At 64.7% G+C, this 27,447-nt stretch overlaps 1 protein-coding gene across 2 annotated transcripts; it reads left to right on the forward strand.

Annotated features, from left to right (window-relative positions):
• Positions 1 to 2,886: 2,886 nt before the first annotated feature.
• ADGRA2 (adhesion G protein-coupled receptor A2) lies at positions 2,887 to 27,418 on the forward strand. Of its 2 annotated transcripts, XM_042801457.1 has the most exons (20): positions 2,887 to 3,168; positions 11,273 to 11,344; positions 15,537 to 15,608; positions 15,721 to 15,792; positions 16,080 to 16,151; positions 16,256 to 16,419; positions 16,497 to 16,710; positions 17,441 to 17,605; positions 18,101 to 18,302; positions 18,400 to 18,549; positions 18,684 to 18,845; positions 19,805 to 20,014; positions 20,091 to 20,292; positions 21,282 to 21,490; positions 21,617 to 21,744; positions 23,237 to 23,360; positions 23,504 to 23,649; positions 23,805 to 23,894; positions 24,185 to 25,971; positions 26,573 to 27,418. In XM_042801457.1, the coding sequence occupies exons 1-19, from the start codon at positions 2,945 to 2,947 to the stop codon at positions 25,383 to 25,385; spliced, it is 3,879 nt and encodes a 1,292-aa protein (XP_042657391.1). In that variant the 5' UTR covers positions 2,887 to 2,944; the 3' UTR covers positions 25,386 to 25,971; positions 26,573 to 27,418. The 2 variants fall into 2 exon arrangements, with proteins under 2 accessions (XP_042657391.1, XP_042657392.1); XM_042801458.1 differs by lacking the exon at positions 2,887 to 3,168 and adding an exon at positions 3,625 to 3,817 and having other exon boundaries at positions 24,185 to 27,418.
• The last annotated feature ends 29 nt before the right edge of the window (positions 27,419 to 27,447 follow it).

The raw sequence follows: 27,447 nt of genomic DNA on the forward strand, positions 1-27,447 counted from the left end.
GCTCCCCGCTCTGCCTCAGGCTCCTGCTGCGGCCGGGGATGCTGCGGGCAGGTGAGAGCCCCGGGACAGCCGGGAGGAGCTCGGCCCCGAGGCAGAGCCGCTGCAGCCCTTCAAAGTGGAAAACGTGTTTATTTCTGGGATATCGGGTTTCCGGCAGGAAGGCCGGCAACTGCCAAGGTTTTTATTGGATCCCAGTGAAAGGAATTTTTAGAGTCCTGTGCTTGTTGTCTTTCCCTGTGCCTGCAGTGGTTAAGGAGCATTTTTACCTTTGAGTGGGAGCGAGGGGCACGGGGATTTGGCATCCGGCACCGGCACGTCGGTGGTGATGGAGTTTCAAACAGGTTGCCTTGTTGTCTCTGGGGCAGGAGGCATCAGGAGGGGTCGGGGCTGGGAAAGCGCAGAGAGGGACTTGGAAGTAGTTGAAAGAACCTGATCTCCGTTGGGCTCGAAGCATGTGGGAAGTGTTGCTTGAGCTCGTCCCTCGTAGCGGGGCTGGGGCCGGGTATTTCACATTTGTTACTACTTTGGACAAGGTTTTGACTGTTCTTGGAGGTAATTTTATAGGAGATTGAAATTCTGAAGACTACGTACAGTGGCTTGGTTGCTTCAATGTGTCGTGGAGACAGCTCCAGAGCTCTGATTGCCCTTGGGTGCTGCCAGCACTGACCAACATCCTCCAGAGCCTGAGCCCCGTGCTCAGCCCCGTTCCTGTCCAGGCACGGGGAGCTCTCGGCTCAATGCTGGCGCTTCCCAGGGCCCCCGTGAGCTGCTGCCCTGCGCGGGGGGGAGAGAGGGGCAGCGGCCGTGGTTTGGATCAGGGTCAGAGCTGCCCTCAGTAGGAACAGGGGTGCGAGCAGCTCCCTGGCTCTCCCTGCGGAGGAGAAACGGAACGGGCCGTTAAGGCAACGCAGAGCGACCGGGGGTGAGAGCAGCAGGGCCACCCCCCCCCCGAGCTGCGACCCCCGGGCTCTGCTCGAGGCCCCTCGGCCGCTCAGCACCGCAGCGTTGGGCCGTTCCCTCGGGGCCCAGGCGCTGAAATCTTCTGTCTTGCTTGTCCCTGCTCTCGTGTCTCGCTCCCCGCTCTTGCGCTGGGGGCACAGAGGCGAGCGGGGCTGCACGGTGGCTCCTGGGGCCCTCGCAAGCGCTGGAGTTCTTGGAGATGAGGGTTTCTTAATTTAGGGCTCGATCCAGCGGAAGAAGGGGGCTGAGCCCTGTGCCCTGCGGCGTTTCGGGATCGTGTCCCTGTTTGGCGCTGGGCTTGGTGCGCTGTGAGCGCCTGCGCTCTCCGTCAGCTGTCTCTTCTCCCTGTTGGTGGGGACACCTGGGGAGAGCAGCGGGCTCCAGCCTGCAGGCTCGTCCTCTCCAGAAGAAGGAGGGAAAAAGCGCTCTAGCTTTCTGCAGCGTTTAAAGTGGGAGGCACAGCTCGCTATGTCGGGTCTGGGGAGGGGTTTCATACCGTGCAGATGCTCGCAGGATCTCTGAGCGGATACTGGACACAAGCGGTTTCCTGTTGCTCTTCCAGCTTCAGCTGCAGAATCTGGGACCAGCATCCTGCACCGCTGAGCACTGGAGAGTAATTTCTGCAGTGGAAATTTTGCTCAGTGGAAAAAAAAAAAAAAAAAAAAAAAAATATATATATATATATGAAAAAGGGGGGGAGGTGTGGATACACTGTTGTGTGTTGGGTTTTTACTCACAAGATGATGCTGGTCTCCAGGATCTGGGGTCCTACGGCTGACCCCCCCGGGGCCAGGGGGTGGACGGTCTGTCGGGGGTGCAACTGGCCACGGAAGAGCCCTTGGGGCCACGGTCCTTGTCCCTGCCTGGCTGGAGGCAGCGAGCGCCGGGGCAGGGAAGAGCTGGAGAAATGAGGCAACCGCTGGTTAAGTGGCTAACGAGCTGTGCGGGAACTGGGCTGCTTACACTCCCAAACAAAAGTGCATCGTGTGGGAGCAGCTTGGGAGTGTGTGCTGATGAGTATCTCCTCTTTCCGACGCCCACTGCCACAGCAAGTCGTATTTATTTGGAGAAAGGAGTAAATTTCTTTTCCCCTCCAGGAACTATTGGTCCTGGAGAGAAACCACATTCCCAGAGTCGTCTCTTGTCGTCCTTCCATGACCCTCTTCCTCCATTCCCTGGCACCGGGTCCTGGAGACTTCATTGCTGCTTTTGATCCCTTTTGATTTGAAGCTGCAGTGAGCCGTGGCCTTAGAGGAGCCGAGCCCCGGGGGGGGGGGAGAGGGCTGGGGGCAATGCAGGAGGCAGAGGGGATGTGGGAGGGGGAAGCGGGAAGAAAAATATTGAACTTAGTGTGAAAACCAGTGAAGCAAACAGGGAAGGCAAGAAGGGAAGAGTGTTAATGGTGGAGCAGAGACCAGGAGGGGATGGAGCAGTGTGCCCATGATGTGAACTGCGTGTTTGGGGAGGGGGTTCCTCCACGGCGCGGGGTCCCAGCAGAGCCCCCCGCCTTTAGGAGGGCTGGGGGGGGGGGGGGGTTGGCCCACGCGTGTGCCACCACCCTGGGCAGAGAGCCTGGCGCTGGTCCCAGCCGGGATGCCACAGCGAAGCATCGCAGCGTGGCCTGCAGGGACCACGCAGAGCCCGGGCGGGGCTGCAGCAGCTCGCCCTCGGGGAGGATGCTCCGGTTCCACGGGGGCGGGAGCTCCGTGGGGTCCCGCGGGACCAAGAGCTCCAGCCCCTGCCCGCGGGGGCTCCGGGACCACTCCGAGCTCCAACCCACGGGGGATTCCAGCTCTCTCCCGCCCGGGGGTTGGGGGGGGGGAAGGCGAACCGATGCCCTCGGCGGGGCCGGGGCGGGCCGGGGCGGGGCGGGGGAGGCGCCAGGGCCGGCGGCGGAGCGGGGGAGGCGGCGCCGCCGGAGCCGCCCCGGGGAGCGGGGCGGCGGCGGGCGCGGAGCCGGAGCCCGGAGCCCGGGGCCGGGGCCATGCGGCGGGCGCTGCTGCTGCTGCTGCTGCTGCTGCTGCCGGTGGTGCTGCCGGTGGTGGGGGCGCGGAGCTGCCCCGCACACAGCCTGGGCTGCAAGTGCTCGGCCGAGCGGCCCAAGGCGCCCGGCGGCCCCGCCGCGCCCCGCCGGAGGGTGGTCTGCAGCGGCGGGGGGCTCCCGGTGCCGCCCGAGCCGCGCCTGCTGCCCGACGGCACCGCCACGCTGTGAGTACCGCGCCCCGGGCATCCCCCCTGCTCCTGGGCAGCACGGCCCTGGGCATCGCCCCCGCCTGGCATCGCCCCCCCCCCGCCCCCGGCATTGCCCTCCCGGCCCCGCGCACCACAGCTCCGGGCATCTGCTGTGCCTTGAGAGGGCTGGGAGCCCACTCGCGGGTGGCAGCCCTGGGGAGAGGGAGACTGGAGCAGCGCACGCTGGGGAGAGACCCCCCCACATCACCCCACGCCACCCGGGGCTGCGCTCCCACGGGTGGTCAGGTGCTGGTGGGGATGGGGGACAAAGTCCCAGGGTGTCGGGGAGCAGAGGGCAGCGCAAGCAGTTACTGTTCTCCCGTCTTTTCTCCACTTAATAAGCGAATCTGCACCAGCAAAAGCGCTGCTGGGTTCTGCGTAACTTTGTTTAAATCACATGAAAGCGGGGTGCTGCGCCTGTGGAGTACCGGGAAGGGCCCCGCTCTCTCCACGGCGCGGGGGCAACACGGGTTTTAAAATGTGGACGTGAGCTGGAAATCCAGGAAACGGGCTCCTTCTCCATGCTTCCCTCCGCACATTTGCTGTCTGAGCGCTGGGGGAGGATGTTTTTGTTTGAAAGTGACTGTTCTCACTGGAAATATTGGCTGGAAAGCGATCAGGAGCAGTAAGTGGGGTTCGGGTTTGTACAAAGGGTCTAAAGCTGCCTCTTGCTTCCCAAAAGTTTCCTCACGCCCTCGGTGCCGGGGAGGGCCGGGGTTTCAGCCGGCGCTGGCAGCTGGCGCGCCTGCTCGCTGCAGCAGCGGATTGCAGGGTTTATTTATAACTCCAGAGGAGACGTTTGAATTAAAATCTGGTTTGGAGGGCAGGGCCGGCAGCGCCGTTGCTGGGGGGAATGTCTCCCGGAGTGTCGTCCCACGAGGGTGGCCGTGCCCGCCTGCCCACGCGAGCGTGCCCACGGCCACGGCTCTCCACCTCCTGCTCCTCGGCGGGTTCTGGGGGGTCGGGGCTGCGCGGGGCCGGGGGCTGCGGCACTCCTGGACCCGTCGGCTCTCACGTGCTTGAACGCTCTCGGTCGTGTTGCCGCTCACACGCCGGAGTTGCTGCTTTTTCTCAGCAGCTCTCGGCTCCCTGTGTGCCGCGCCGCTCGCTGCGAAGGGGCTTCGTTTTGGGGTGGTGGTGGCTGCTTTCTGAAAATGGGGTGGCTGTGAAGGAGACCCAGCCGACGCCACCGTCCCGCACGTGGAGTGCGGCCGTGAAACATGCTTGTGCCGCAAGCAGGGTCTGAAGGGTGACAGTCGTAATAAAGGCAGAAATCGTCCTGGAGCCACAGCACCGATGGGTGTCCGGGGGCTTCCCTGGGTGGGAGGATGCTGGGAGGCTGCAGGGCAGGTGAGGCTGGGCTCTCTGGTCGTGCTCTCCCTCAGACGGGCTTTGCTCTTCATTTCTTTCCTCCTACGGCCCTTTCTCATACGTCAGCCCCTTGCAAATACCCGTGGGGACATTTGAGTCCTTTGTCAGTTTGTATTTGGGAAAAGGATCTGATTAGTTGCCTGCTCTGGTGCTTTCTCCAGCGTGAGCGAGTGTAACTGCAGTGTTGAGCCCCAGTGCAGCCCCGTGCGGGCAGAGCGGCCGAGGTGGGCTGGGACGGGGGGGACAGGGGGGTTTGGAGCCCTCCGTGCCGGGGCCGGCTCCCTCGGAGGGGCCAGGATGACCGTGCAGAAGCATTAGGGCATTACACGATCCCACTAAAACGTGACATGAAACCTATAGGCGTAGGCAGAAGCCTACAAATATGCGGTGACCCTGGGCTCTGCTCTCGCGCAGTAAACATGATTTATTCTAAACCCTTTCCAGATGGAACAATCAAAACCAGAGGCTCTGGCTTCGGGAGCATCTCCTGGAGCTGCTGGGGTGCGGGCAGGGAGCGGAGGCGGCAGCGGGGCCTGGGCACGTGGCGAGGGCTGCACGTGCCTTGGGGGACACCCCGCTGGGGACAGCTGAATTTTGAGCTCTGTGGGTGAGCTGGATTTGAGCCGGGCTCCTACGTGTGCCCTGGGGGGGTGCTCAGGTCCTGTGGGTGTCCCCAGGGGTGCTCAGCTCCCGCCCGTGTCCCGGGGATGCTCAGCACCGGCGCTGCCCCCGTCGCAGGAAACGCGTGGTGTGTTTTGTGCAGAGTAACGTTTAAAAGCAGGGCCCTGTTCCGCTCTTCATCCGGCCTGGCCTGGAAGCAGCCCTTCGTTAGTGCTAACGAGCTACGCGCAGGGGGAGGCTGCCGGTGCGGGATTGCTGCTGTCCTGCCCACCCGGGTGACGGCTGGGGGTGCGCGGGCACCCGGCGGGTCCCTCACCCTGGTTCTCATTTGACTTTTTCCCACACTCTTGGTTTACTTCTTTATTTATCTTTAATTATTAGGCCTCTGCTGAGGAATCCAAGGCTGCCTCCACGGCAGCTGCTGCTTATTTACCCCCCCCGCCCCCCGTGCCTGAGAAACGCTGGCTGGCATCGCAGCCTGCGGATGGGCAGAGCGGGGGCCGAGGGATGGGGGGTCCCCACGGCCCCAGGGACCTGCCCTGCAGCCAGCGCCGGGCTCGGCCGTGGTGTCCCTGGGGACGTGGCGGTTTCTCACAGGGAACTGTCTGTGAGTGGGGCCGTGGCTCCTTTTCTCTCCCCTCGGCCCCTCGCAGGGGTGGCTGCTCCGGAGCCGAGGCAGTGCCCGCAGATGTGGAGCTGCAGAAATTAACTCCATGTGGGGCAGCCGCGGTGGCGGGGAACAGACCCAGGGGTGCTGGAGCCCCTCGAGCTGCGGGATGGCGGCAGGACTTAGATGGGGCACTTTGGTTCTTGCCTGAATATCTCCCCAGTCGTCCCGGCCGTGTTCCACCTGAGAAACTGGTGCTGCCCTCCCCACGGAGCTGGCATGGGGACACGTGTGGGGTCCGGCGAGCGGGACGATGCTCACAGGGGTGCGGTATCCCCGCGCGACCCCAGCAGGCATTACAAGGTGTGTGCTCTCCAGCACCCACCCGGGTTTATACCTAGAGGTTAGTTCTTGCCCCCAGCTCATCGCAGGGAGGAAGGAGGGGTGCCAGCACTAGGCGATTGGCTTGCCACCCCTTCCTGACTCGCAGCCCCCAGAGCTTGCCCGGCTGCGGCCGTTTCAGCAGAGCTTGCACCGATGCAGCCTGGGGCACAGCGCTTCCCCCATCGTGGTCCAGCCCCCCGGGACTGGCCTTCCCACGGTTCGGGGCCGGGGGATTTGGCACCTCTCGGGGACGTCCCTCCGGTACGGCTGCAAGGTGCCAGGGCTCTGCAGACGTGTATTAACAAGGCTTTAATTCCCTCCCCCTCCAGCTGACCCCCGTGCTAATCGCCTAATGGAAAAAGCACTGTATCCCTAACGAGACCCAGATAGCCGCGCCGGCCGTGGCCAGCCCCGCTGTCACACAGGCGGGAGCCCAAACCTCTTCCAGATGTGGAATCCCAGCACAGGCCTCATTTATGTGCACAGCTTGATTGCACTGAAATTACAGATTGTCTGCAGGGAATAGAGGGCTTTGACTTATGACCAATTTCCAGTTCTACTTGAACTCCCCTCTCCAAGGCCAGTTTATACTGGGCCCTGCAGATGGGTTCTTTCTCAAACCGTTTTCAGCTTTTTATTTGTTATTTACTGGGGTGCAGGTCCGGTAGGTTTGGTTTTTCTGGGGGCTGTGGGTCGCAGTGCTGCCCGGTGCACCGGCACATCCCGGCCCCGCCGCCCTGTGCTGGCTCTGGAGGTTTCACCCTCTTGCCGGGGCTTATTTTTCCTGTGCTAACAAAAGCTGAGGGTTGGAACAATAATTTTCACCATCCGAAATAGCCCGGCATGACGCGAGACTGGAGGCAACGCCCCGGGCACGTTGCGGGGAGGGGAAGAGCCCCCAAGAGCCCAAAAAAAAGCGGGGAGGGGGCGGCCCCCGCCGGGCCCGGGGGTCTCCATCCAGCCCCATTGGGCTGGGGGCCGTGGGGTCCCCCCCGGGCTGCTGCCGCCTCCAGAGCCCTTCCCAGTGCCGGAGCCCTCGGCATCTCTCGGCAGCCCTGGGGCCCCTCTTTGCTCTTCCTAAAATCCCGCTGCAAAGCAGTGAGCTCTGCTCGGGGCGCAGCCTGCGCCGTATCTGCTGCGAGCATATGCTTTGAATTAATGCACTTGGAGAGCAAAGCGTAGCCGGCCTCCCCGCCCCCACCGCAGCCCCCCCTTATTAACCTCCGTGCCGCTGCCTGGGCCTTTCCCCTGCCTGCCCGGGCTGGGGAGCCACCGTCTCCCCGCGTCCTTTTTTGGTTGGGTCCAGAGGAAGTTTATTGTTTCAGCAGCCCAGTTTCTGGAGCCGTTATTTATCCAAGTGGATTCCAGCACGCTTGAAAAAACAATCTTGTTTTTTTCACTTTTGGCTCCTCTTTTTGAGATGAAAAAAAAAAAAAAAGAAGAAAAAAAAAAGAAAAAAAAGGAAAAGAAGAAGGGATCTCTCTATCTCTTTGCCTGCAGCCCCAAGGGGTCCAAGCCGAGAGCCACGGGTGCGGGTGGGTTGGAGTGAGGATGCTGAACCCCTCCCAGGGCTGAATCCCCGCAGGATGGGAGGATGCTCCTTGGGGGGGGGGGGTTGTCCCTCCAGCCGGCCCCCCCGCCACGCATCCCCCTCATCGCTTCCGTTTGACTCGACGCTCGGTCCTTAATCCCCGCATTGTCCGGAGAGACTTTTCCAGCCGTCGCTCAATTAGCCGATTATTGTCCCGGTGGCGGGGCTGTCCCCGGCGGGTGACGGGCGCCGCCCGCCCGCCCACGCACCGCGCTGCCGGAGGGTCTCGGGGCGGCTGGGTGGGCTGAAGGCGCCTTTTTGGAGGGGAGGGTGCTGGGGGTGGCACCAGGGCCGGTTGGGTGTTGAGGGCTGGGGGGGTGTGCGCGGGGTCCCCAGCTCGGTTTGGGGGAGGGTCCCTCTTGCCGGGGCGTTTGCCGGCGCTGCCGAGGTGAGGAGAGCCGGGCTGGGTGGGGGCCAAGGCGCGGCCGAGCAGCGGCTCTGGAGGAGCACAGCTCTGCTTTCCTGGCGGGCCAAACCCTGCCGACGCCCCCACCACGTCCCCTCTGCACCCCCAGCCCCACACGGACCTCGGGGAGCTGCCGCAACCCCGGCCCTGCGAGCCAGGGCGGTTGGGGGGCAGCGGGGTTTGCTTCCAGCCCCATCTCCCCTTTCCCCCCCTGCTCCCGGCCGGGCGCGAGGGCGGGGGCAGCTCTTGGGGTTCAAAACCCAGGAGAGGGGTTCGGGTCCGGCGCTGGTGCTGCGTGTCGAGGGTGGGGTCCCAGTGCGGGGTCCCGCTGCACCGGTGCGGCTCGGGGGCTGCTCACCCGTGACCCTGCGGGCTGGGTTGGGGTGGCCTCGCGGCCACACTTATTCCATCATATTTTGGGGTTTCTCAGTTAATCCTCTGTAAGGGGAGAGCACCAGGGACCCGCACATGGCTCTGCTGCCTGTGGACATGCAGTAACGGAAAGTCCCGTGGAGCCTGATGAGAACTTCCTGGAAAAAAAAAACCCAGAAAACATTTTGGAACATAATATCCATAAAACTAAAGAAAACAAAATAAAACTGTGTTTAAGGATGTGAGTTGTAACGGGGGAGTGCAAACCGGCTGGCTTCTACAGGATGGGGAAAAGAAGAGCCAGAGTCACTACCCAGGAAAGGTTTTATTGGGAAGAAAACTTTAAGTCAAATTATTGCAGTTTTTTGTGTGCCAAATGCTCGTTTTGGCCAGAGACCTCTTTTCCTTAAGGAAGGGCAGACCAGGCGTTGAGCATCGGGGCACTGCAGGGGTGGGCAATGCCCGCGGCTCGGGGTGCCCCTGGGCTGTGTCAGGGTCCTGGCCGTTCCCGTGCTCCCCGACAGCCGGTCTCGGGGGGCTGGTGGCTCCGGGGGTGGCTTCGCCCTTGGCCAAAGTGCCCCCCCGGGGAGGACGTCCCACGGCTGCTTTCCCGGCCGCCTGGCTGCGGATCACAGCGGGGGCCGGTCCCGCCGGAGCGCTGCCTTTTAAGGCGGGGAGATCTGGTTTAATGGTGGAGGCGCGGATGGTCCCAGGGGTCCGCGAACAAAGCGAGCGTCTTCGGCGCCGGGGCTCAGCCCTGGGGGCTGCCTTCCCGCTTGGGCGCAGCACTGGGAGGCTCCGGCACGGCCCAGGGTGCCCAGTTCCCTCCTGACCAACAGCTCCGCGTCTCCTCGGCCGTGCTGGGGACCCCCCTGCCACTCCAGGCCAGGGCACGGGAGCAAACCCAGGTCTGAGACCGGAGTCTCGTGCACTCGTCTGGTTTCTGCATTTGCAGCCGCAAGGGCTTGTTTTGTCAGGGTCTGTTATGCATCCCAGCTCGAGCCCCGAGCCGGGGGTTTCTGCTTGCCCTAGCTTTAGCGGGGAGCCCCTGAGGTCCCCCCCGTGCGCGCGCAGCCTGCAGAGGCTTTGCTGGGTTGTGAAATCCGCTGCCGATGGAATTAAAACCTTCTGGAGCTGTTGGGGCCGGCGCGGCCTTGAGCAACATCCCCCACCGTCGGCGTGACGGGGAAATCGAGGCGCACGGTGGGGCTGCCGTGCTCTGGGAGCATCCCTGCTGCCCTGGGAACTGGGGCTGTCCTGGGAGCATCCTGGCTGTCCCGGGAACTGGGGCTGCTCTGGGAGCATCCCTGCTGTCCCGGGAGCATCCCTGCTGTCCCGGGAGCTGGGGCTGTCCCGGGAGCATCCCGGCTGTCCCGGGAGCATCCCTGCTGCCCCGGGAACTGGGGCTGCTCAGGGAGCAGCCCTGCTGCCCCAGGAGCATCCCTGCTGCCCCCCACTCCGTGCAGGCTCCCAGGGTTACGCATGCTGCCGGCCGGCACTGGTGCTCGCTGCCATGGTGCTGGGGTGAGCCAAACCCCGCAAAAGCAGGGTCCCTGCAGCGAGGAAAGGGCGAGACACGGCCCCGGCCGCGTTAGCTCCAGCCGCCGGCGTGTGGAAGCAATTTGCAGGCTGGCGGGGCTGCCGGCCGCTTCCGCTCCCCGCCGCCGCGGCCGTGCCCGGTGGCAGCTCCTCATTAGCGCAGGATGCAGCACGGAGTGGGGGGATGCCCCCCCCCCCAAACCCTTCCCTCCCCACCACCCTTTGGGGGGGTCAGCAGCCACCCCCCGAACCGGGTCCAGGGAGAGCCAAGCGCGGCTGGTGACGGCTGCCGCAGGCTGGGTGTTCGGAGGAGCCGGAGCTCAGCACACAGCCGCCATTCAGCCCGGCTGCGGAGCCCCCCCCGTGTGTAAACAGCCCCAGCTCCAGCCCTCAATGAGCCCTTTTTTCCCCCAGCCAGGGCTCCAGGGTGCCCCGGCCGGCGGCTGCCCCCGCTTCTGCTTTTGGGTCACGTTTGCTGGCGGGAGCGTCGCCGGTGCCCACGCAGCTCCTCCAGGGAAGCCCCTCTGGTCCCCGAGAGCCGGCTCCCGCCCCCAGGCCGGGGTCTGGCTCTGCTAATTGCCACTGATGCGCTTTAATGAGCTCTTGGCTGAATTGTCGGGTGCTTGCGCGCTCCCTCCCTCCCCTGTCACCCCGCAAGGGCCTCTCTGGCCGGCAGAGCTGTTTATTTTGGGATAAAATCTCAGTGCTGCGAGGCTCCTGGGATGGCCGTAATGCTGTGATCAGAGGGGATCAGGCTGGTGGGGGGCAAGAGCTGGGGGTGCTGTGGGGTCCCCCCCTGGCTGCAGGTCCTTGGGGTGCCCTCTTGGTGCTGGGGTGGGGGATCTCATCGCCCGCACGTGCAGCTCCTCGCACCCAGGCCCAGGTACAGGAGCGATGCCCCAAGAGCTGGCACGGCCCCGGGCGCCTCCAGCCCGGTGCTGCCAGGCATGTGGACCGCGGCACGGCATCCCGGCACGGCCGTTGCATCCCACGTCACCACCCGGCCGTGCAAACCTGTCCCAGAGCCTTCACCACCGCCGCCGCCATCCCGGCGGCACAGCTGGGGTCCCTGTGGAGGGTCTGGGTGCCCCCGCTCCCCTCTCCAGCCCCACGGGTCACCGGGGCACGGTGGGGGCTGCCCGGCAGGACGAGTAACGGGGCTGCCCCTCTCCCTCTGCTCTTCCCACAGGCTGCTGAGTAACAACAAGATCACGGTGCTGGAGAACGGCTCCTTCTTCGGGCTGCAGACTCTGGAGAAGCTGTGAGTGCCCGGCGGGCGGCTGGGGGGGTCGGGGCAGGGGGGGCGGGCAGCAGCGGGGTGCAGGCAGGGCTTCCATGGGGTGCGAGCGCGGCGGGTGCCGGCAGCACCGTGCGGGTCCTGCTCCTGGGGCCGGCACCGGTGTGCAGGGTTTGCCACTGGCACCCACGGGCGTCCCAGGGACCCCGGGAGCTGCGCCGGGGCGGGAGGCACTGGGGGGGGAACTGCGCTCCGTGGGGGCCGGTATGAAAAGCGACATTGTCCCCCCGAACAAAGTCAACTTTCTTATCTCTCCATGAAAGGCATCTCTATGGAGGGAGCCGTAATAAGGGGAGATTTATGGCCCCCATATGGGTTTGATCTGTAGGTATGCAGGAGCGGGGACCAGTGCACTGAGGGTGTTTTGTTCCCCGCCGTGGCCCCGCGAGGGTCTCGCACATTCCTGCGCCGAGTGGGGCCGGGTGGGCTCTCACCACAGGACGCTCCCCCGGTGTGACAGTGGCCCGGCAGCCCGGCTCTGCCCTGGGCATCCTCTGTGCCATGCGGTGCCGGGGGCCAGGGCTGTGGTTGTGGGGTCCCCTTCCCTGCCCCGTGGTTGTGGGGTCCCCTTCCCGGCCCCGTGGTTGTGGGGTCCCCTTCCCCACCCTGCAGCGCCTGGCCCAGCATTTTCCCGCAGGGCATTGCTCCGGGGGCAGCGGGGAGGTGAAGGCAGTCCACCCGGGGTTTGGGGACCCACCAGGGCCAGCACTGCGGGTCTGGGGTCTGGGGAGGGTTACGAGGGGCTCGCAGGGGCTCCCCAGGGGCAGCGGGACCCACACTGCCTGCATTTCATTAGCCTGGAAAAAGAAGCGTTTATTAACATGGGTCTTGTTGGAATTACAGGTCATACACCTGCACCACGGGGCCCGGGGCGCACGGTGCCCACTCGTGGCATTGCTGTGGGGCGCACAGCCCCCGGTGGGTGCCAGCCCCAGGGGCGCACGGTGCCGGGTGGGGTGTGGGCACCCCGGGGTGCACAGCGCCGGGGGGCATGGTGCTGCGGTTGGGGTGCCCGGCGCTGGGGTGGGGAGCAGACGTGGCAGGGCGTGCAGTGCCCGGTGCACGGCGTTGGGGCTGGTTTGGGGTGGGAAAGCCGTGGAAATCTGCCCCCCCAACCCCGGGACTGTTTTCAGGGTGAGCAGGAAGCTGTCACCTCGGGGACCCCGCGTCCCTGCGGTCCCATGTGGCCGAGTCCCCCCCTCAGCGCAGCTCCAGGTGTGGGGTCACCTCCTCCTGCTCCTGGCACCGAGCGCTCATTAACGGGAGGGATTAATGGGCGTGCGGGCGCTGCACTCGCCGGGAAGGGCTGTGGTGGAGCTGGGGGGGGCAGCACCCCGAGGGGACCATGGTTCTGCAGCCCCCCAGGGTGACCGGACACCCCCTAAAAGTCTCTGTGCTCTGGGAGAGCGGCCACCCCACGTCACCTCCTGCTCAACTCTGCTGTGCCAAAACCTTGTGTGGGTCAGGGGGGGAGCACCAGCATGTTTTGGGGGAGGGGGGTGGGCCGTGGGCAGCGCTCCCCCATCCCGGGCCGGCCAGCATCGCGCCGCGCCGCGCCTGATTGCTCTCGACAGGAGCCGTAATTGTTTTCATCGGGTCGGTTTGGGGCCGTGGCGCAGACGTGCCCCGTGGAGGGACCGTGCTGGCGCGGCGGGGACGCGGCGGGGGCTCCAGGACCCCTCGCTTCTCACCCCGGGGCTCACGAGACCCCTGCCCACCCTGGCTGCCCACCATGGGTGCTCCGCTGTGCCACCGTGATGGGGGGGAACCCCCCTTCCCAGGGTCTCAGCGATGTGCGGGGTGCCCCAAGGCCCCTCCAGCCTTGCAGCTTGGCATCGCTGGTGATTTGGAGCGGCGTAATGAGATTAATGAGTCTGAGCGGGGCCGGTATGCGGCTGGGGCGGCCGCGCTCATTAGCGCAGACCCGCTTGGGAACGTCCTGCCCTGCGCCGGGGCCAGCGCTTCCCCCGGCCCGGGGGGGCTCGGGGCTGCGAGGGGGCTCAGCCAGGTGACGGCAGTGACAGGGTCTGGCCGCCTGTCTGTCCGCGCCACGCTGCTGTGCGCAGGGAGATGCGTGTGCGGCGGCGGGCTCAGCGCCAGGGTGCTGGGCTGCTCGCGGCCGCTCCGGGCTGGATCAGGCCCATCGTGCCCGGGTTTGCTGCGTGCACGGGGGGCTCGCTGCCCCGGGGGCGGGAGGCGGCTGCTTGGCAGGGTCCCCACCTGCGTGTGGTGACGGGGGGGGGGGGGGGTCCCCCGTGCACATGTGGCCCCACAGGCCTGCAGCATGTCACCCCGCCGGGGCAGGGGGAGGAGGGGGATCGGCACCGGCGGAAACGTGAAGGCAAACAACCGCGGAGAGGGGAGAGGGAGAGGGAGGGGAGAGGAGAGGGGAGAGGGAGAGGGAGGGGAGAGGAGAGGGGAGAGGGAGAGGGAGAGGGAGGGGAGAGCCTTCTCGTAAATCAGCAGCAGCAGCCGCGGGCCCCCGGCCAGTGGGGAGGAAGTGGCGGAGCGAGGAAGGCTCCTGCTGAGCTGGCCGCAAGCCCCCGGGGGCCCAGCATGGTCCCCAGGGGGTCCCACCCCCAGCCGGTGGTCCCCTGCAGCCCCCAGCCCCTCTGCAGCATGCTGGCTGGAGTCAGGGGTGCTGAGTTTTGGTAGCGGGTGCGTTTTGGATGCCGTGGCCCCCACCGCAGTGGGCTGTGCTGGTGTGGGGTGCTGGGTGGGCGTCCGGGGGTCCCTGGGGAGCTCTGGCGGGGAGCGGGGCTGGCGTGGGTGGCCTCTCCCTCGGTGTGTATGGGCGGGTGTACGCAGGAAGGGTGTTGGTGCAGCGGGTGTTGGTGGCGGTGGTGGCGGAGCAGGTGAGCGGAGCTGTTCCTTCAGCACCGGTATCACCTGTCTGCACACCCGCCTGCACACCCTCCTGCACACCCACACCTCTCCTGCACACCCACCTTCACACCCGCCTGCACACCCTCCTGCACACCCACACCCCGCCTGCACACCCCGCCTGCACACCCGCCTGCACACCCGCCTGCACACCCACACCTCTCCTGCACACCCACCTTCACACCCGCCTGCACACCCTCCTGCACACCCACACCCCGCCTGCACACCCCGCCTGCACACCCCGCCTGCACACCCGCCTGCACACCCACACCTCTCCTGCACACCCACCTTCACACCTGCCTGAACACCCACCTTCACACCCTCCTGCACACCCACCCCCCTCCTGCTCACCCACCTGCACACCTGCCTGCACACCCACACCCACCTGCACACCCACACCCCTCCTGCACACCCGCCTGCACACCCACACCCACACCCCTCCGCACACCCCGTCAGTGTGCTCACGGGGTGCGGGCACCATTGCCGGGGTTTCCTCTCCCCACACGGCCCCCCCATGTCTCGCACCCCAGCTCTGCCGGGGGGGGTTTGCACGGCTGCCCCCGCCCCGGGTGCCGGCTCACGGCCTTGGACGGGGGGGGGGCTGCGGCTCACGGCGTGTCCCCGGGGCTGCGCACGGAGCAGCGGGGTGACCCGGCGCTGGGCACCGCGCAGACTGCTAGAAATAAACGCGGCACGGCCACACGGATCCCATCTCCTCCCCTGGCCAGCGCCGATCCCCGGTGAGCCCCCCCCCCCGATTCGATACGTGCCCCCAGTCAGGCCAATAACCCAGATGAGCTTCCTGAGGGCCGCGAAGCACTTTAGGGGCCGGGCTGGCAATTCCATCGTGCTCCCATCCCGCGTGCAGGAGGTAACCCGCTGCGATACAGCTGCTCCAGAAACAGTGTGCAGGAGGGGAGGGCGGGCACCGCCGGCGGGCGAGGCTCCGCGGTGCGCACCCGGGGTGTGCAGAGGGGCTGGGAGCCCCCCCTCCAAACCCCCCTCCGTGAGCGGCGAGGAGCCTCGCGCCTTCCCTGAGCCCTTTGGAGAGCTAACCAGAGGGAAATGGGACGGAAAGCTGCTAATGAGGCTCTCGCAGGGGGGTTTGCAGCACCCGGAGCTGCCGGGGAACCCGCGTGAGGGAGATGGGGGCTGGGGGGGGGGGGGGGGGGGGATTTGGGGCACGCTCGTGCCCTCGGCCCCCCCGCACCGTGTCTCCCGTGGACGGGGCTCTGCGCTGCACACCCTGAAGTCTGCGCCTGTCTCCCCACAGGGACCTGAAGAACAACCTGATCAGCACAGTCCAGCCGGGCGCCTTCCTCGGCCTACCCGAGCTGAAGCGTCTGTAAGTGCCCGTGCAGCCCCCCCCGCCCCGGGAGACCCCCGGGGTCGGCTCCGGTGGGGACAGGGACAGCGGGGTGTCCCCAGCCCTGACGGCCCCTCCGCTTCCCTCGCAGGGACCTCTCCAACAACCGCATCGGCTGCCTGAGCGCCAGCGTCTTCCAGGGGCTCCCCAACCTCCTCAGGCTGTAAGTAGCTCCCTGGGGACCCCCTGGCCGGCCAGGAGCCCCCCGGGGTTGTCCCGTGCCCCCCGGGATGTCACCGGCAGTTCTGCGCCCTGGGGCTGTCCCCGTGCTGCAGCCCGAGGCCGGATCCCTCCAGCCGGCGCGGGGGCTCGTGGGGCTGCAGCTGCCCCGTGCCCACCCCTGTCAGTGCCATGGTGGGGTGCGCGGGCACAGCGAGGGGCCCGGGGGGTGTTCCCTCCCCCGGCACGTCTCCGGCCCCCTCCACGCTGCCTTTCTCTCCTGTCCCGCAGGAACATGTCCGGGAACATTTTCTCCAGCCTCCCGCCCGGCGTCTTTGATGAACTCCCTTCCCTGAAAGTCGTGTGAGTTCGTGCCCCGGGATTTCGGCACCCCGGGGGGGTCCCTGCCAGAGGGTCTCAGGGCTGGTGGCGTGCCCCGGGTGCCCCGTGACACCGTCCCCTTGCAGGGACTTTGCTACCGAGTACCTGACGTGCGACTGCAACCTGCGCTGGGTGCTGCCCTGGGCTCGCAACCGCTCGGCGCAGATTTCGGAGCGGACGGCGTGCGTCTACCCCCGGCACCTCCACGGCCTCCCCCTGCGCAGCGCGCGGGACGGCCAGCTCCGCTGCGGTGAGCCGGGGCCGGGGCGGGGGCGGCGGCGGCGGGCGGGGGCGCGGGCTCACCCGGCCGGCTGTGTCCCCCCGCAGCGGGCGCCCCGGAGCTGCACACCCACCACCTCATCCCGTCGCTGCGCCAGGTGGTTTTCCAGGGCGACCGGCTGCCCTTCCAGTGCACCGCCACCTACTTGGACAACAGCACCCAGATCCGATGGTACCACAACCACGAGCCGGTGGAGGAGGACGAGCGGACGGGCGTCATCGTGGAGGAGAGCCTCATCCATGACTGCACCTTCATCACCAGGTCGGGGATGGGCACAGGGGTGGGGATGCAGGTGGAGATGGGGACAGCGATGGGGATGAGGATGGGGATGGAGATGGAGACAATGATGGGGATGGGATGGGGACAGTGATGGAGATGGAAATAGAGATGTGATGGGGACAGGGGTGGAGATGGGGCGGGGACAGGGATGGGATGGGGATGAAAATGAAATGCAGATGGGTACAGTGATGGAGATGAGGATGGGGATGAAGATGAGACGGGGATGGATGGAGATAAGATGGGGACAATGGTGGATATGGGATGAGGACAGAGATGAGATGGGGATGAAGATGAGATAGAAATGGGACAGCAGTGGAGATGTGATGGGGACGGTGATGAAGATGAGATGGGGACGGTGATAATGATGGAGATGACCTGGGGATGGCGATGAAGATGAGATGGAGATGGGGACAGTGATGGAGATGCGATGGGGATGGAGATGACCTGGGGATGGGGATGGAGATGACCTGGGGATGGGGATGGAGATGGAGATGACCTGGGGATGGGGACAGGGATGAAGATGGGATGGGGATGGTGATGGAGACAAGATGGGGATGGACACTCATGGCCGCAGGGCTTGTGGGTACCGAGTGCCATGGGTGGGATGCCAAGCGTGGGCACCTCCTGTGGGTGTCCCCAAGCGTGGGGCGCCGCTGCTGTGGGTTCTCTGTGGGGCCCACCCGCCGTGCCAGCCCGTCCCCACTGCCCGCAGCGAGCTCATCCTCTCCAACATCCACGTCTCCGCCAACGGCGAGTGGGAGTGCGCCGTCTCCACCTCCCAGGGCAACGTCAGCAAGAAGGTGGAGATCGTGGTGCTGGAGACCTCCGCGTCCTACTGCCCTGCCGAGCGGGTCACCAACAACCGCGGGGACTTCAGGTGGGCACTGGCTGGGGGGGGGGGGGGGGCTGCACGCGTTGCACGCCGGGGCTGGGGGGGGGCTCGCCGCAGGTGACCGGGTGTCTGGTAGCGATTAGCGGCTGCGGGGAGCGCAAACGCCTTTGAAGGGCTTCCCGTGCCGGCGGCGCAGCCCGGCTCCAGCAGCAGAGGTGTTGGAATTTCTCTGGCACGAGACGAAAGGCTCCGGGCGCCCGCCGTAACCCCGGCGGGGCTGTTACGGAATATAAATTACCGGTGCGGAGTCAATGTGGCTTAAATTAGCAGTGCCCCCCCCCCCCCCCCCCCCCATTCCCCGCCACCCACCGCTTCTTTCCCTTGCGCTGTGCTGAGCGGGATGCAGGACTGGGAGCAGCTTTTTGGGGAGCATCACCCTCAGCCCCCCACCCCGGAGCCCAGGGGTGGTAGGGGCTTGCTGGGGGGTTTGGGGGGGGGGGGGGGGGCCGCGGCGTGGTGACGGTGTGTCTGTGCCCGCAGGTGGCCCCGCACCCTGGCAGGCATCACCGCCTTCCAGCCCTGCCTGCAGCACCCCTTCGCCGCGGGGCCGGCGGGCAGCGGCGCGGCGGCCGAGAAGCAGGCGTGGCGACGCTGCGACCGCACCGGGCGCTGGGAGGAGGGCGACTACTCCCACTGCCTCTACACCAACGACATCACCCGCGTCCTCTACACCTTCGTGCTGGTGAGCCGGGGAGCCGGGGGGGGGGGGGGGCTCGGTGGTGCCGGGGGGCTGGCGCAGCCGGTGACCGTCACCCCACCGTGGCCGTGCCGCTCTGCAGATGCCCATCAACGCCTCCAACGCCCTGACCCTGGCTCACCAGCTCCGCGTCTACACGGCCGAGGCAGCCAACTTCTCGGACATGGTCGATGTCCTCTACGTGGCGCAGATGATAGAGAAGTTTATCGGCTACGTGGACCAGATCAAGCAGGTAACGAGCGCTGCTCCCTGTCCCCTGCTTGCCCCAGCCCTACCGGGTGGTTTTGGGGTGGAAAAGCACGAGTTGGGGTGTTTGCCGCTGGGGACGGCGGTAGCTCTTTGCGGAGCCGCTTGCTGTCCTCGCAGCTGACGGACGTGATCGTGGAGATGGCCAGCAACATCATGCTGGTGGACGACCACATCCTGTGGATGTCGCAGAAGGAGGAGAAGGCTTGCACCAGCATCGTCCGCTCCCTGGAGAAGATCGCCGCCCACACGCTCAGCAGCAACTCCCAGCACATGGCGGTGGTGAGTGGGGGGCCGGGGGGGGCTGCGTGGAGATGGGGGGGCTTCAGGAGGAGGTGGTTGGGCTGCTGGTGTGAGGTCTCTGCCTGTGCTGGGGGTCTATGCCCACGCTGGGGGTCTCTGCCCATGCTAGGGGGGCTCTCTGCCCATGCTGGGGGTCTCTGCCCACGCTGGGGGTCTCTGCCCATGCTAGGGGGGCTCTCTGCCCATGCTGGGGGTCTCTGCCCCTTCTGGGGGGGTCTCTGCCCGTGCTGGGGGGGTCTCTGTTTGAGATAGGGGCTCTTTGCCCATGCTGGGGTGTCTCCACCTGTGCTGGGAGCTCTCTGCCCATGCTGGGGGGGCTCTCTGCTCATGCTGGGGTGTCTCTACCTGTGCTGGGGCCCTCTGGTCATGCTGGGGGGGATCTCTTCCCATGCCGGGGGGGTCTTTGTCCCTGCCAGTGGAGTCTCTGCCTGTGCTGGGGGCTCTCTGGCCATGCCAGGAGGTCTCTGCCTATGCTGGGGGGTCTTTGTTTGAGACAGGGGCTTTTTGCCCATGCTGAGGAGTCTCTGCCTGTGCTCTGGGGCCCTCTGGTCATGCCAGGGGGGGTCTCTGCCTGTGCTGGGGGTCTCTGCCCATGCTGGGGGGGGGTGTCTTTGTCCATGCCAGTGGGGTCTCTGCCTGTGCTAGGAGTCTCTGCGTCTCTGCTTGAGATAGGGGCTCTCTGCCCATGCTGGGGGGCTCTCTGCCCCTGCTGGGGGGGTCTCTGTCTGTGCTAGGGGGGTCTCTGCCTGTGCTGGGGGGGTCTCTGCCTGTGCTGGAGGGCTCTCTTCCCATGCTGGGGGGCTCTCTGCCCGTACTGGGGGGCTCTCTGCCCGTGCTGGGGGGCTCTCTGCCCATGGTGGGGGGGCTCTCTGCCCCTGCTGGGGGGGTCTCTGCCCATGCCAGGGCTGACGGCCACCCCGCGGCGCTGTGCCTGGCAGAACTCACGCAACATCGCCTTCGAGGCGTACGTGGTGAAGCCTGAGAGCTACGTGGGGCTGAGCTGCGTGGCTTTCCAGCGGCGGGACGGGGGGCCGGCCGGGCGTGCCCCCCCAGCTGAGCGGGGGGCCGAGCCCGTGCCCGACCAGCAGCTGAGGCTGCGCTGCACCACGGGACGCCCCAACGTCTCCCTGACCAGCTTCCACATCAAGGTACGGGTAAGCCGGGGGGTGGGGGGTGCCAGGGGGGCGGCTCGGGCCCCGCTCACCGGTGACCGTGCTCCCGCAGAACAGCATCGCCCTGGCCTCCATCCAGCTGCCGCCCAGCCTCTTCGCCAGCCCCGTCCCGGCCGCGCCGCTGGCCGACTGCAAGCTCCAGCTGCTGGTCTTCCGCAACGGCAAGCTCTTCTGCAGCACGGGCAACTCCTCGCGCCTGGCCGACGACGGCAAACGCCGCAGCGTGGCCACGCCGGTCATCTACGCCGGGACCTGTAAGGGCTGCCTGCTGGCGGGGGCTTGGGGGGCCCTACGGGAGGCTTTTCGTGGGGGATGGAGCTCCATGGGGCACCCTGGGGTGTGGACTGGGAGCCCAGGGAGTCATAAAGGTTCCGTGATCCCCTCGGGTTAAATTAAGGTGAAATGACACCAACCGACCAGTTAAAATGTTTTACATGTGGTAGAAAGGACCTAAACTTGGAAAAGGAGAGTAAGCAATGTGGTCTCTTATTGATAAAGCTATAAGAAATAACAGAAAGGAAAGAAAAGTAGAAGAAAGGAGAGGAAGAGAGTTCGGATCACCACCCCAGGTTCCAGTGTTGCCTCAGGTCCAGGAATCTTGGGCGGTGGGTGCACGCCCAGCAAAGTTTTTTGTCGCCTTTTAAGTTCACCTTATCAGCCCGAGAGAGGCAGGTATTCCACAAACACATTTCCATGTGAGGCGAGGAAAAGCTAGAGCATGGATTCTGCACGTGCACCGTGGGGGAGTGGGGTGCACCAACCCCCTTGTCAATTGAGTCGTGCTCGCCCCCCTCACCTTTATTTTTTCTTCAGTTTTTGCTTAGGTCCATCTGGTGCTGGTTATTTATCTCTTATCCGTCTTTTAACCCAAACTTATGGTTTCACTCAGTCCATGTTTCCCCTCCTTGGGGCTTATCTAAGGAATCTGGCAATATAACCGGGAGGGAGTGGGGATGTGCACCCCCCAGTCCCCCCCCGCCCCCCGGGGCTGCCCTGGGCAGCTTCCTTAGCCGGATCGCAAAGGCCCCAGCTCTGCCCTGAGCCTTTCTGTGTTGGAGGATGCTGGAGGCATCAATTCCTTCCATTCCTTACAGCTGGTGCTCCTGCAGCTCCCTGGGGGTCTCCATGGGGGGGTTTCAGCATGCCTATGGGACGTGGGGCAGGGGGGGGGGGGGTCGCCCATGGCCAGCCCCCTTTGGGGGGTGTCTCCTGTTGTGCTGACCAGGTTTCTCTGTTGCCGCAGACGGCTGCGGGGTGGGGAACTTGTCGGAGCCGGTGACCGTGTCACTGCGGCACCCCGGGGAGGGGGCAGACCCGGTGGCTGCGTACTGGAACTTCGAGGTGCTGGGGGGCATGGGGGGCTGGAGCGCCGAGGGCTGCCAGCTCGCCGCCCGGGAGCCCAACGTCACCTCCCTGCACTGCCGGCACCTCAGCAACGTGGCAGTGCTCATGGTAGGTGGGGTTGGGCAAGGGGGTTGGGAGCCTTGCCGGGGAGGGGGGGGGGAGTTGCGGAGCCTGGGGGTGGTGGGGATGGGGATGGGTGGCACGGGGTCTGACGGGCTGTGCTGTGCTGGGCAGGAGCTGAGCGGTTTCCCCAGCGAGGCGCGAGGCGCTGTGGAGGTGCTGCACCCGGCCATGTACACCTGCACGGCCGTGCTGCTGCTCTGCCTCTTCACCACCATCATCACCTACATCGTCAACCACGGGTGAGTGGGCGCCTCGGCGATGGTCGGAGGGGCTGTGCTTGGGTGGATGTCTCTGTGGGCAGCTGGAGGAGCTCCCCGGGTGCCAACAGCCGGGAGGAGGTGTGCAAGGACAGCCAGCCAGGAGATGATGGCCATCGAGGAGGTGGCCCTTCAAGATTTGGCCATCTAGGACACGGCCCTTCAGGAGGTGTCCCTCTAGGACACGGCCCTTCAGGAGGTGTCCCTCTAGGACACGGCCCTTCAGGAGGTGTCCCTTTAGGACACGGCCCTTCAGGAGGTGTCCCTCTAGGACACGGCCCTTCAGGAGGTGTCCCTTTAGGACACGGCCCTTCAGGAGGTGTCCCTTTAGGACACGGCCCTTTAGGACATGGGCTTCAGCAGGTGGCCCTCCAGGACTGTGTTGCCTGGCAAGTGGCACTGCCACAGGAGCCCGTCTCGGGGCGATGGCTGGGTCTGTCCTGCCTTTTTGGCAATGGGGACCTCGGGCTGGTTGGCTGAGTCTTGTGCTGCAGCGTGAGGCATGGAGGTGGTGAGTTGGGGCTTGGAGGTTGGGTGTGAAGACCCCCCTGGGACCTCGTTGGGTCAGAAATGGTGAGCAGCTGGGGCTCAGGGTGCGGGGCCCTTCACTGCCCCACTGTGAACACCAAGCCCACCCTCCACCCCCTGCCAGGATGCAGAGGGGCTCAGGGCAACAGTCGCTGCATGAGCCAGTGCGAGACCACCTCAGCAGGCCACTTACCTGCCAACAAGCTGCCTTCTTTATAGCAGAAAGAACAGAAATAGTTTTATCTAACACTTAACAAGTACTTAATGAGATGCACATAAGGCCAAACCATTCCTCTTACTATGAGTGAAACAAAGACTAACAAAGTCGAGCAACATTATTAGCCCACATCTATTATCTATTTCTCAGAAATAACCCAATAATAAGTATTATATTTAACACTTAACAAGCACTTAATGAGATGCACATAAGGCCAGACCATTCCCCTTACTGTCAGTGAGTGAAACAAACACTAACAAGAAGTCAAGCAACACCATCAGTCCACATCCAACTCTCACCTATTTGGAAGAACCCAGCAATAATTATGACATCACATGCTTACCAGTACTTAATGAGATACGTATAAGGCCAAGCCGTTCATTTTGTGATAAATGAAACCAGTTAAAGCCAAGCAACACTGTCAGCCCACATCTAACTACCACCCTCTTGGAAGAACCCGGTACTAATTATTTTATCTAACACTGAACGAGTCATTATTTAGATAAATGGGAGGCCAGGCCTGTTGCTCTAAGGGACCCAAACAGCAACGCCGGGCAGCGCCACCAGCCCACCTCGGGCGATGAAACGGGGCGCTGCCCAGCCAAAGCCAGAACAGCCCAGTGCTGGGGGCACGGGGAGGGCACCCCCCACCTCCAGCCCAGCTCCTGCTCCGCCTCGCAGGGTTTGTGCCGGGCAGGGGCTGACGGGCGCCCGTTGTGCCTCTTCCAGCACCATCCTCATCCCGCGGAAGGGCTGGCACATGCTGCTTAACCTCTGCTTCCACATCGCCATGACGGCCGCCGTCTTCGCGGGAGGCATCACCCTCACCGGCTACCTGATCGTCTGCCAAGCGGTGGGTATGGGGGGGCGAGGGGCTGCCTGTGATTTTCAGGGCCCGGCACGGCGAGGGTTCCCCCGGCGGGACGGCAACCGGCGGGGATGGAGCCGTGTCTGCAGCACCCCCCCCCCTTCCCAACCATCGCCTCGCTCCCGCAGGTCGGCATCATCTTGCACTACTCCTCCCTCTCCACCCTGCTGTGGATGGCGGTGAAAGCCAGAGTGCTCTACAAGGAGGTGACCTGGAAAGCGCCGCGGCAGCCGGAGGGGGACGCGTCCCAGCCGGCCCCCAGCCCCATGCTCCGGTAGGAACAGCCCTTCCCCTCGCCCCGGCCCCGCGGGAGCTCCCCCCACCCCACGTGGAGGCCGGGGCAGGGCTCGCTCTGCCCTACAAGCCGCGCCGAGCTCTCCCCAGGGCTCGCTCCAGGCGTGCGGTGACACCGTCCCCAACCCCGTGCAGGTTCTACCTGATCGCCGGCGGGATCCCCCTCATCATCTGCGGGATCACGGCAGCCGTCAACATCCACAACTACCACGACAACAACCCCTAGTAAGTGTCCATCCGTGATTTCCTCCCCAAACAAGCGGCATCTCACCGCTGGGGCAGGGGAACTGGCAGCACTGGGAATCCAGGCAAGCTTGGGAAAGGCCGGCGAGGTTTTGTTTTTTTTTTTTTTCCCCCAAGAACTACCCATCTATTGGGAAAACAGCAGCTGGGCAGCCAGCACGCCTCCGCAGAGCCCGTGCCACGGGGACAGGGGGGCTGAGCAGCACAGCACACGTGGCTCCGGCTGTGCTGGCACCCGGGTTGCTCATGGAAGCCCCTTTCCTCCCGTACAGCTGCTGGCTGGTGTGGCGGCCCAGCCTGGGGGCTTTTTACGTCCCCGTGGCTTTCATCTTGCTCGTCACCTGGATTTACTTCCTCTGCGCCGGGCTCAGCCTCCAGTGCCGGCCGTCGCACCAGAAAGATGTCCCCGAGCCTCTGGAGCCGCCGCCGCGGCTGGGGGGTGCCGGGGACCTGCTGACGGACTCGGGGTCCATCTCGGTGACGCTGAACTCGGGGCCCCCCTGCCCCGAGGCGGACGGTGTCCACTCCCTGCAGGCGCAGTTCTGGGCGCTGGTGACCACCCACGCCTTGTACGTTGCCCTGTGGACCTTCGGCGCCATGGCCGTGTCCCAGCGCTGGTACCTGAACGTCGTCTTCAGCTGCCTCTACGGCGTCACCGCCGTGGTGCTGGGCCTCTTCATCTTCATCCACCACTGCGTCCGGCGCCGGGATGTCCTCAACTCCTGGTTCTCCTGCTGCCCTTCCTACAGGAACGCGCTGCCCATGCAGGCGTACGTCCACCCCGGGCTGGTGCCGGAGGACGGCTCGCAGGTCTTCATCGGCTGCGACCCGGAGGCGGCTCACTCCGCCGCCTCCTCCTCCTCCTCGCCCAGCAGCGCCGGCTCGGCCGGGGGCCGCTGCAAGCTCACCAACCTGCAGGTAGCCCAGAGCCAGGCGGACGCTCGCCCGGAGCCGGAGCCCACCGACGGCAAGACCGGCAGTGCCAGCAGACACACCAGCAACCTCCACGGCCGCAGGAACCACCGCGGCAGAACTAAGCAGTGCCGGGACGGGAAGCACCACCGCTTGAAAATGCTGCGGGGCCCCTCCTCGGAGCACCCCTCCAGCGAGAGCGGGAGCCTCCACAACAGCCATTCCGAGAGCTACCACAGCGGCAGGAACAGCCCCGGCAGCGGCGGCCGCGCGGGGCCGCGGGCCCCCCAGGACGGGGAGACGGCCCCCAGCCACTCGGAAGGCAGCGACGGCGGCCGGCGGGTGCCCGATTTTGGGGAGGCTCGCCGGAGGAGCGCCAGCAGGGACAACCTGCGGCAAGCCGGCGCCGCCGAGAAGGAGGCGAAGCGCCGGTCCTACCCGCTCAACGTGGCCAGCCACAACGGCGGCCTCAAGGGCAGCAAGTACGACATCAACCTGGCCAGCGCCGACAGCGTGGCCGGGATGAAGACCGGCCTCTGGAAGAGCGAAACCACCGTCTAAAAGGTGGGGAAGGACCGGACGGCCGCAGCGTTTTCCCTCCGGGAGCCGCTCGGGGAGGCGACGCTGCGGGAACGGCCACGTGCACTAGTGGGGATGGGCGGCACGGCCGGGGGGGGGATCCGGCTCACCCTGGGCGGGGGGCGATGCCGGACCCACCCGTCCCCCCGAGGAGGCTGAACGCTTCCCGCGGCGGCGCCGGGGTCGCGAGGTGAAAGGCAATCCTTGCTATTCAGCAGCCTGAATTGCAACCATACTTTAATCACTCCTGCATGTCACTTCAGACTGATCCTAAATGCTATTTTATAATTTACAGAGGAAACAAATGTCTATTTTTCAAAGCTATATTATTGAATGTAAATATGTATAGACAGATCAGTAAGTGATGCGAGTGCCTCGTTACCGACCAGTGTTCTCCCCCCGGGCGCTGGGGCAATAGCCCGCTCGTGCCGCGACTGCAATAGTCCCGCTGTGGGGACCACACCAAGTGCCCTTTACGTACAGGCACCGTCACGCCAGCGCCTGTGCGATCCCCAGCCTGAGCAAGCTGCTGCCGAGCGAGCCAGGGAACAGCTTCTCCGTCTGAAATGTTCTTACATGCAAAAGTTTTTATCCGCGTGTGTTAGACGCCAGTGGTTAGCCCTGTGGGTTACACGGCTGCCAACGTAAAAGCCATATTGCAAAGCAAGCACAAGGTAAGAGGAGCCTCAGCTCGAAGGCGAGGCGATTGTCTGCACTATCTTAATGCCAGACACTAAAATCACACCCAGAAAAGGCTCCCGAGCCCTCGGAGGTATAAGCTATGCAATGGGGTGGGCTGGCAGAGCCGTGCCGCTGCCGGAGCTGAGACTGACCCTCTCCACCAAAGCACCAAAGAGCCAAGCTGTGGGCAGAGCCCCAGAGCAGGTCCTTGTCTCCAGCCCAGGGCTCCAAGCTCCAAAAATACTTGGGTTTGCTCTTAGGAAGGCAGAGAACCGCCCCCCCCCCCCGCCCCGGCCCCGGCTACTGGCCTCACCCTCGGGTAAGACGAGAGGGAAGTGCCGGGGCGCAGGGGCAGAATGATGCCAAACAATTAGGGCCCTTCCTTGGACAGCTCATGTCATGCATTCAAAGGGCTGGACCTTGGATAAGCACTTATTTTTCCCCCATGTAAAAAACAAGTGTGTGTGTGTGTCCCCTTTTTTTTCTAGCATGAACAGAGCCACGCTGCAGGCGGCAGCAGCAGGCTCCAGGGGCCGGCCGCTGCCAGGCCTGGAAGGTTTCCGAGCCCAAGAGGCGGTTGGTGACCCCGCAGCTGGGCGAGGAGCACCCCAGCCCTACGCTGGGACAGTTCAGCTCTCCCCACGCTGGCCCGCGGCTGCATTTCACCCCCCGTCCAGCCGTGAGCCCGGCCCCAGCCGCGAGAGTGATGCAGAGGAGGCGGGATGGGAGCCTGGAGCCTTTCCAGCCTCCCCCCACCTGCCTTTCCTCCCGCGTGCAAATGAGTTTCATTAATCAGCTACCTCCCGAGGGGTTGCGAGGACCAGGCAGGGGCTGGCGGGGACGGGGAGCCACCAGGCAGTGGAGGAAAAAGCACTTCGTGGTGGATCGATCTCACCTTCAGAAAGCCTGGGGGACCCCTCACCCCGCAGGGCTGGGGCACCCCTGGGCGTAGTGAGGCCCCGCGCCTGCTCTGCCCGACCAGCGGCTCAAGCCACGTTTCGCTGTGCCTGGTATTTAATGCAATTTCAATCCTTACTGTCGATGCCGCAGCCTCCACGGTCTTGCTGATGCTGAGTTGTTATATATGCTTGCTGCACTGTGACAGTATTATATCAAAAGCTTTGTATTATTAACTACACTTTTTTTTTTTTTTTGTCTGTTTACATTACAAGCAAATGACATATCAACAGAGAGCTTCTTGCAATATACAAGGGGGAGGGAGGGGAAAGTATGCCAAAGAAATGTCTTTAAAGGGGTCTTTTTGCATTTTTATATAAATAGAATGTTTCTAGCAGATATGTTTCGTTTAATATATTAAAGATTTGCCAACCTGCCAAGATCTACTGTTATTTCTCGCGGACTT

This window comes from Tyto alba, unplaced genomic scaffold (assembly GCF_018691265.1).
Source record: "Tyto alba isolate M040663 unplaced genomic scaffold, T.alba_DEE_v4.0 Super-Scaffold_34, whole genome shotgun sequence".
Classification (NCBI taxonomy): domain Eukaryota; kingdom Metazoa; phylum Chordata; class Aves; order Strigiformes; family Tytonidae; genus Tyto; species Tyto alba.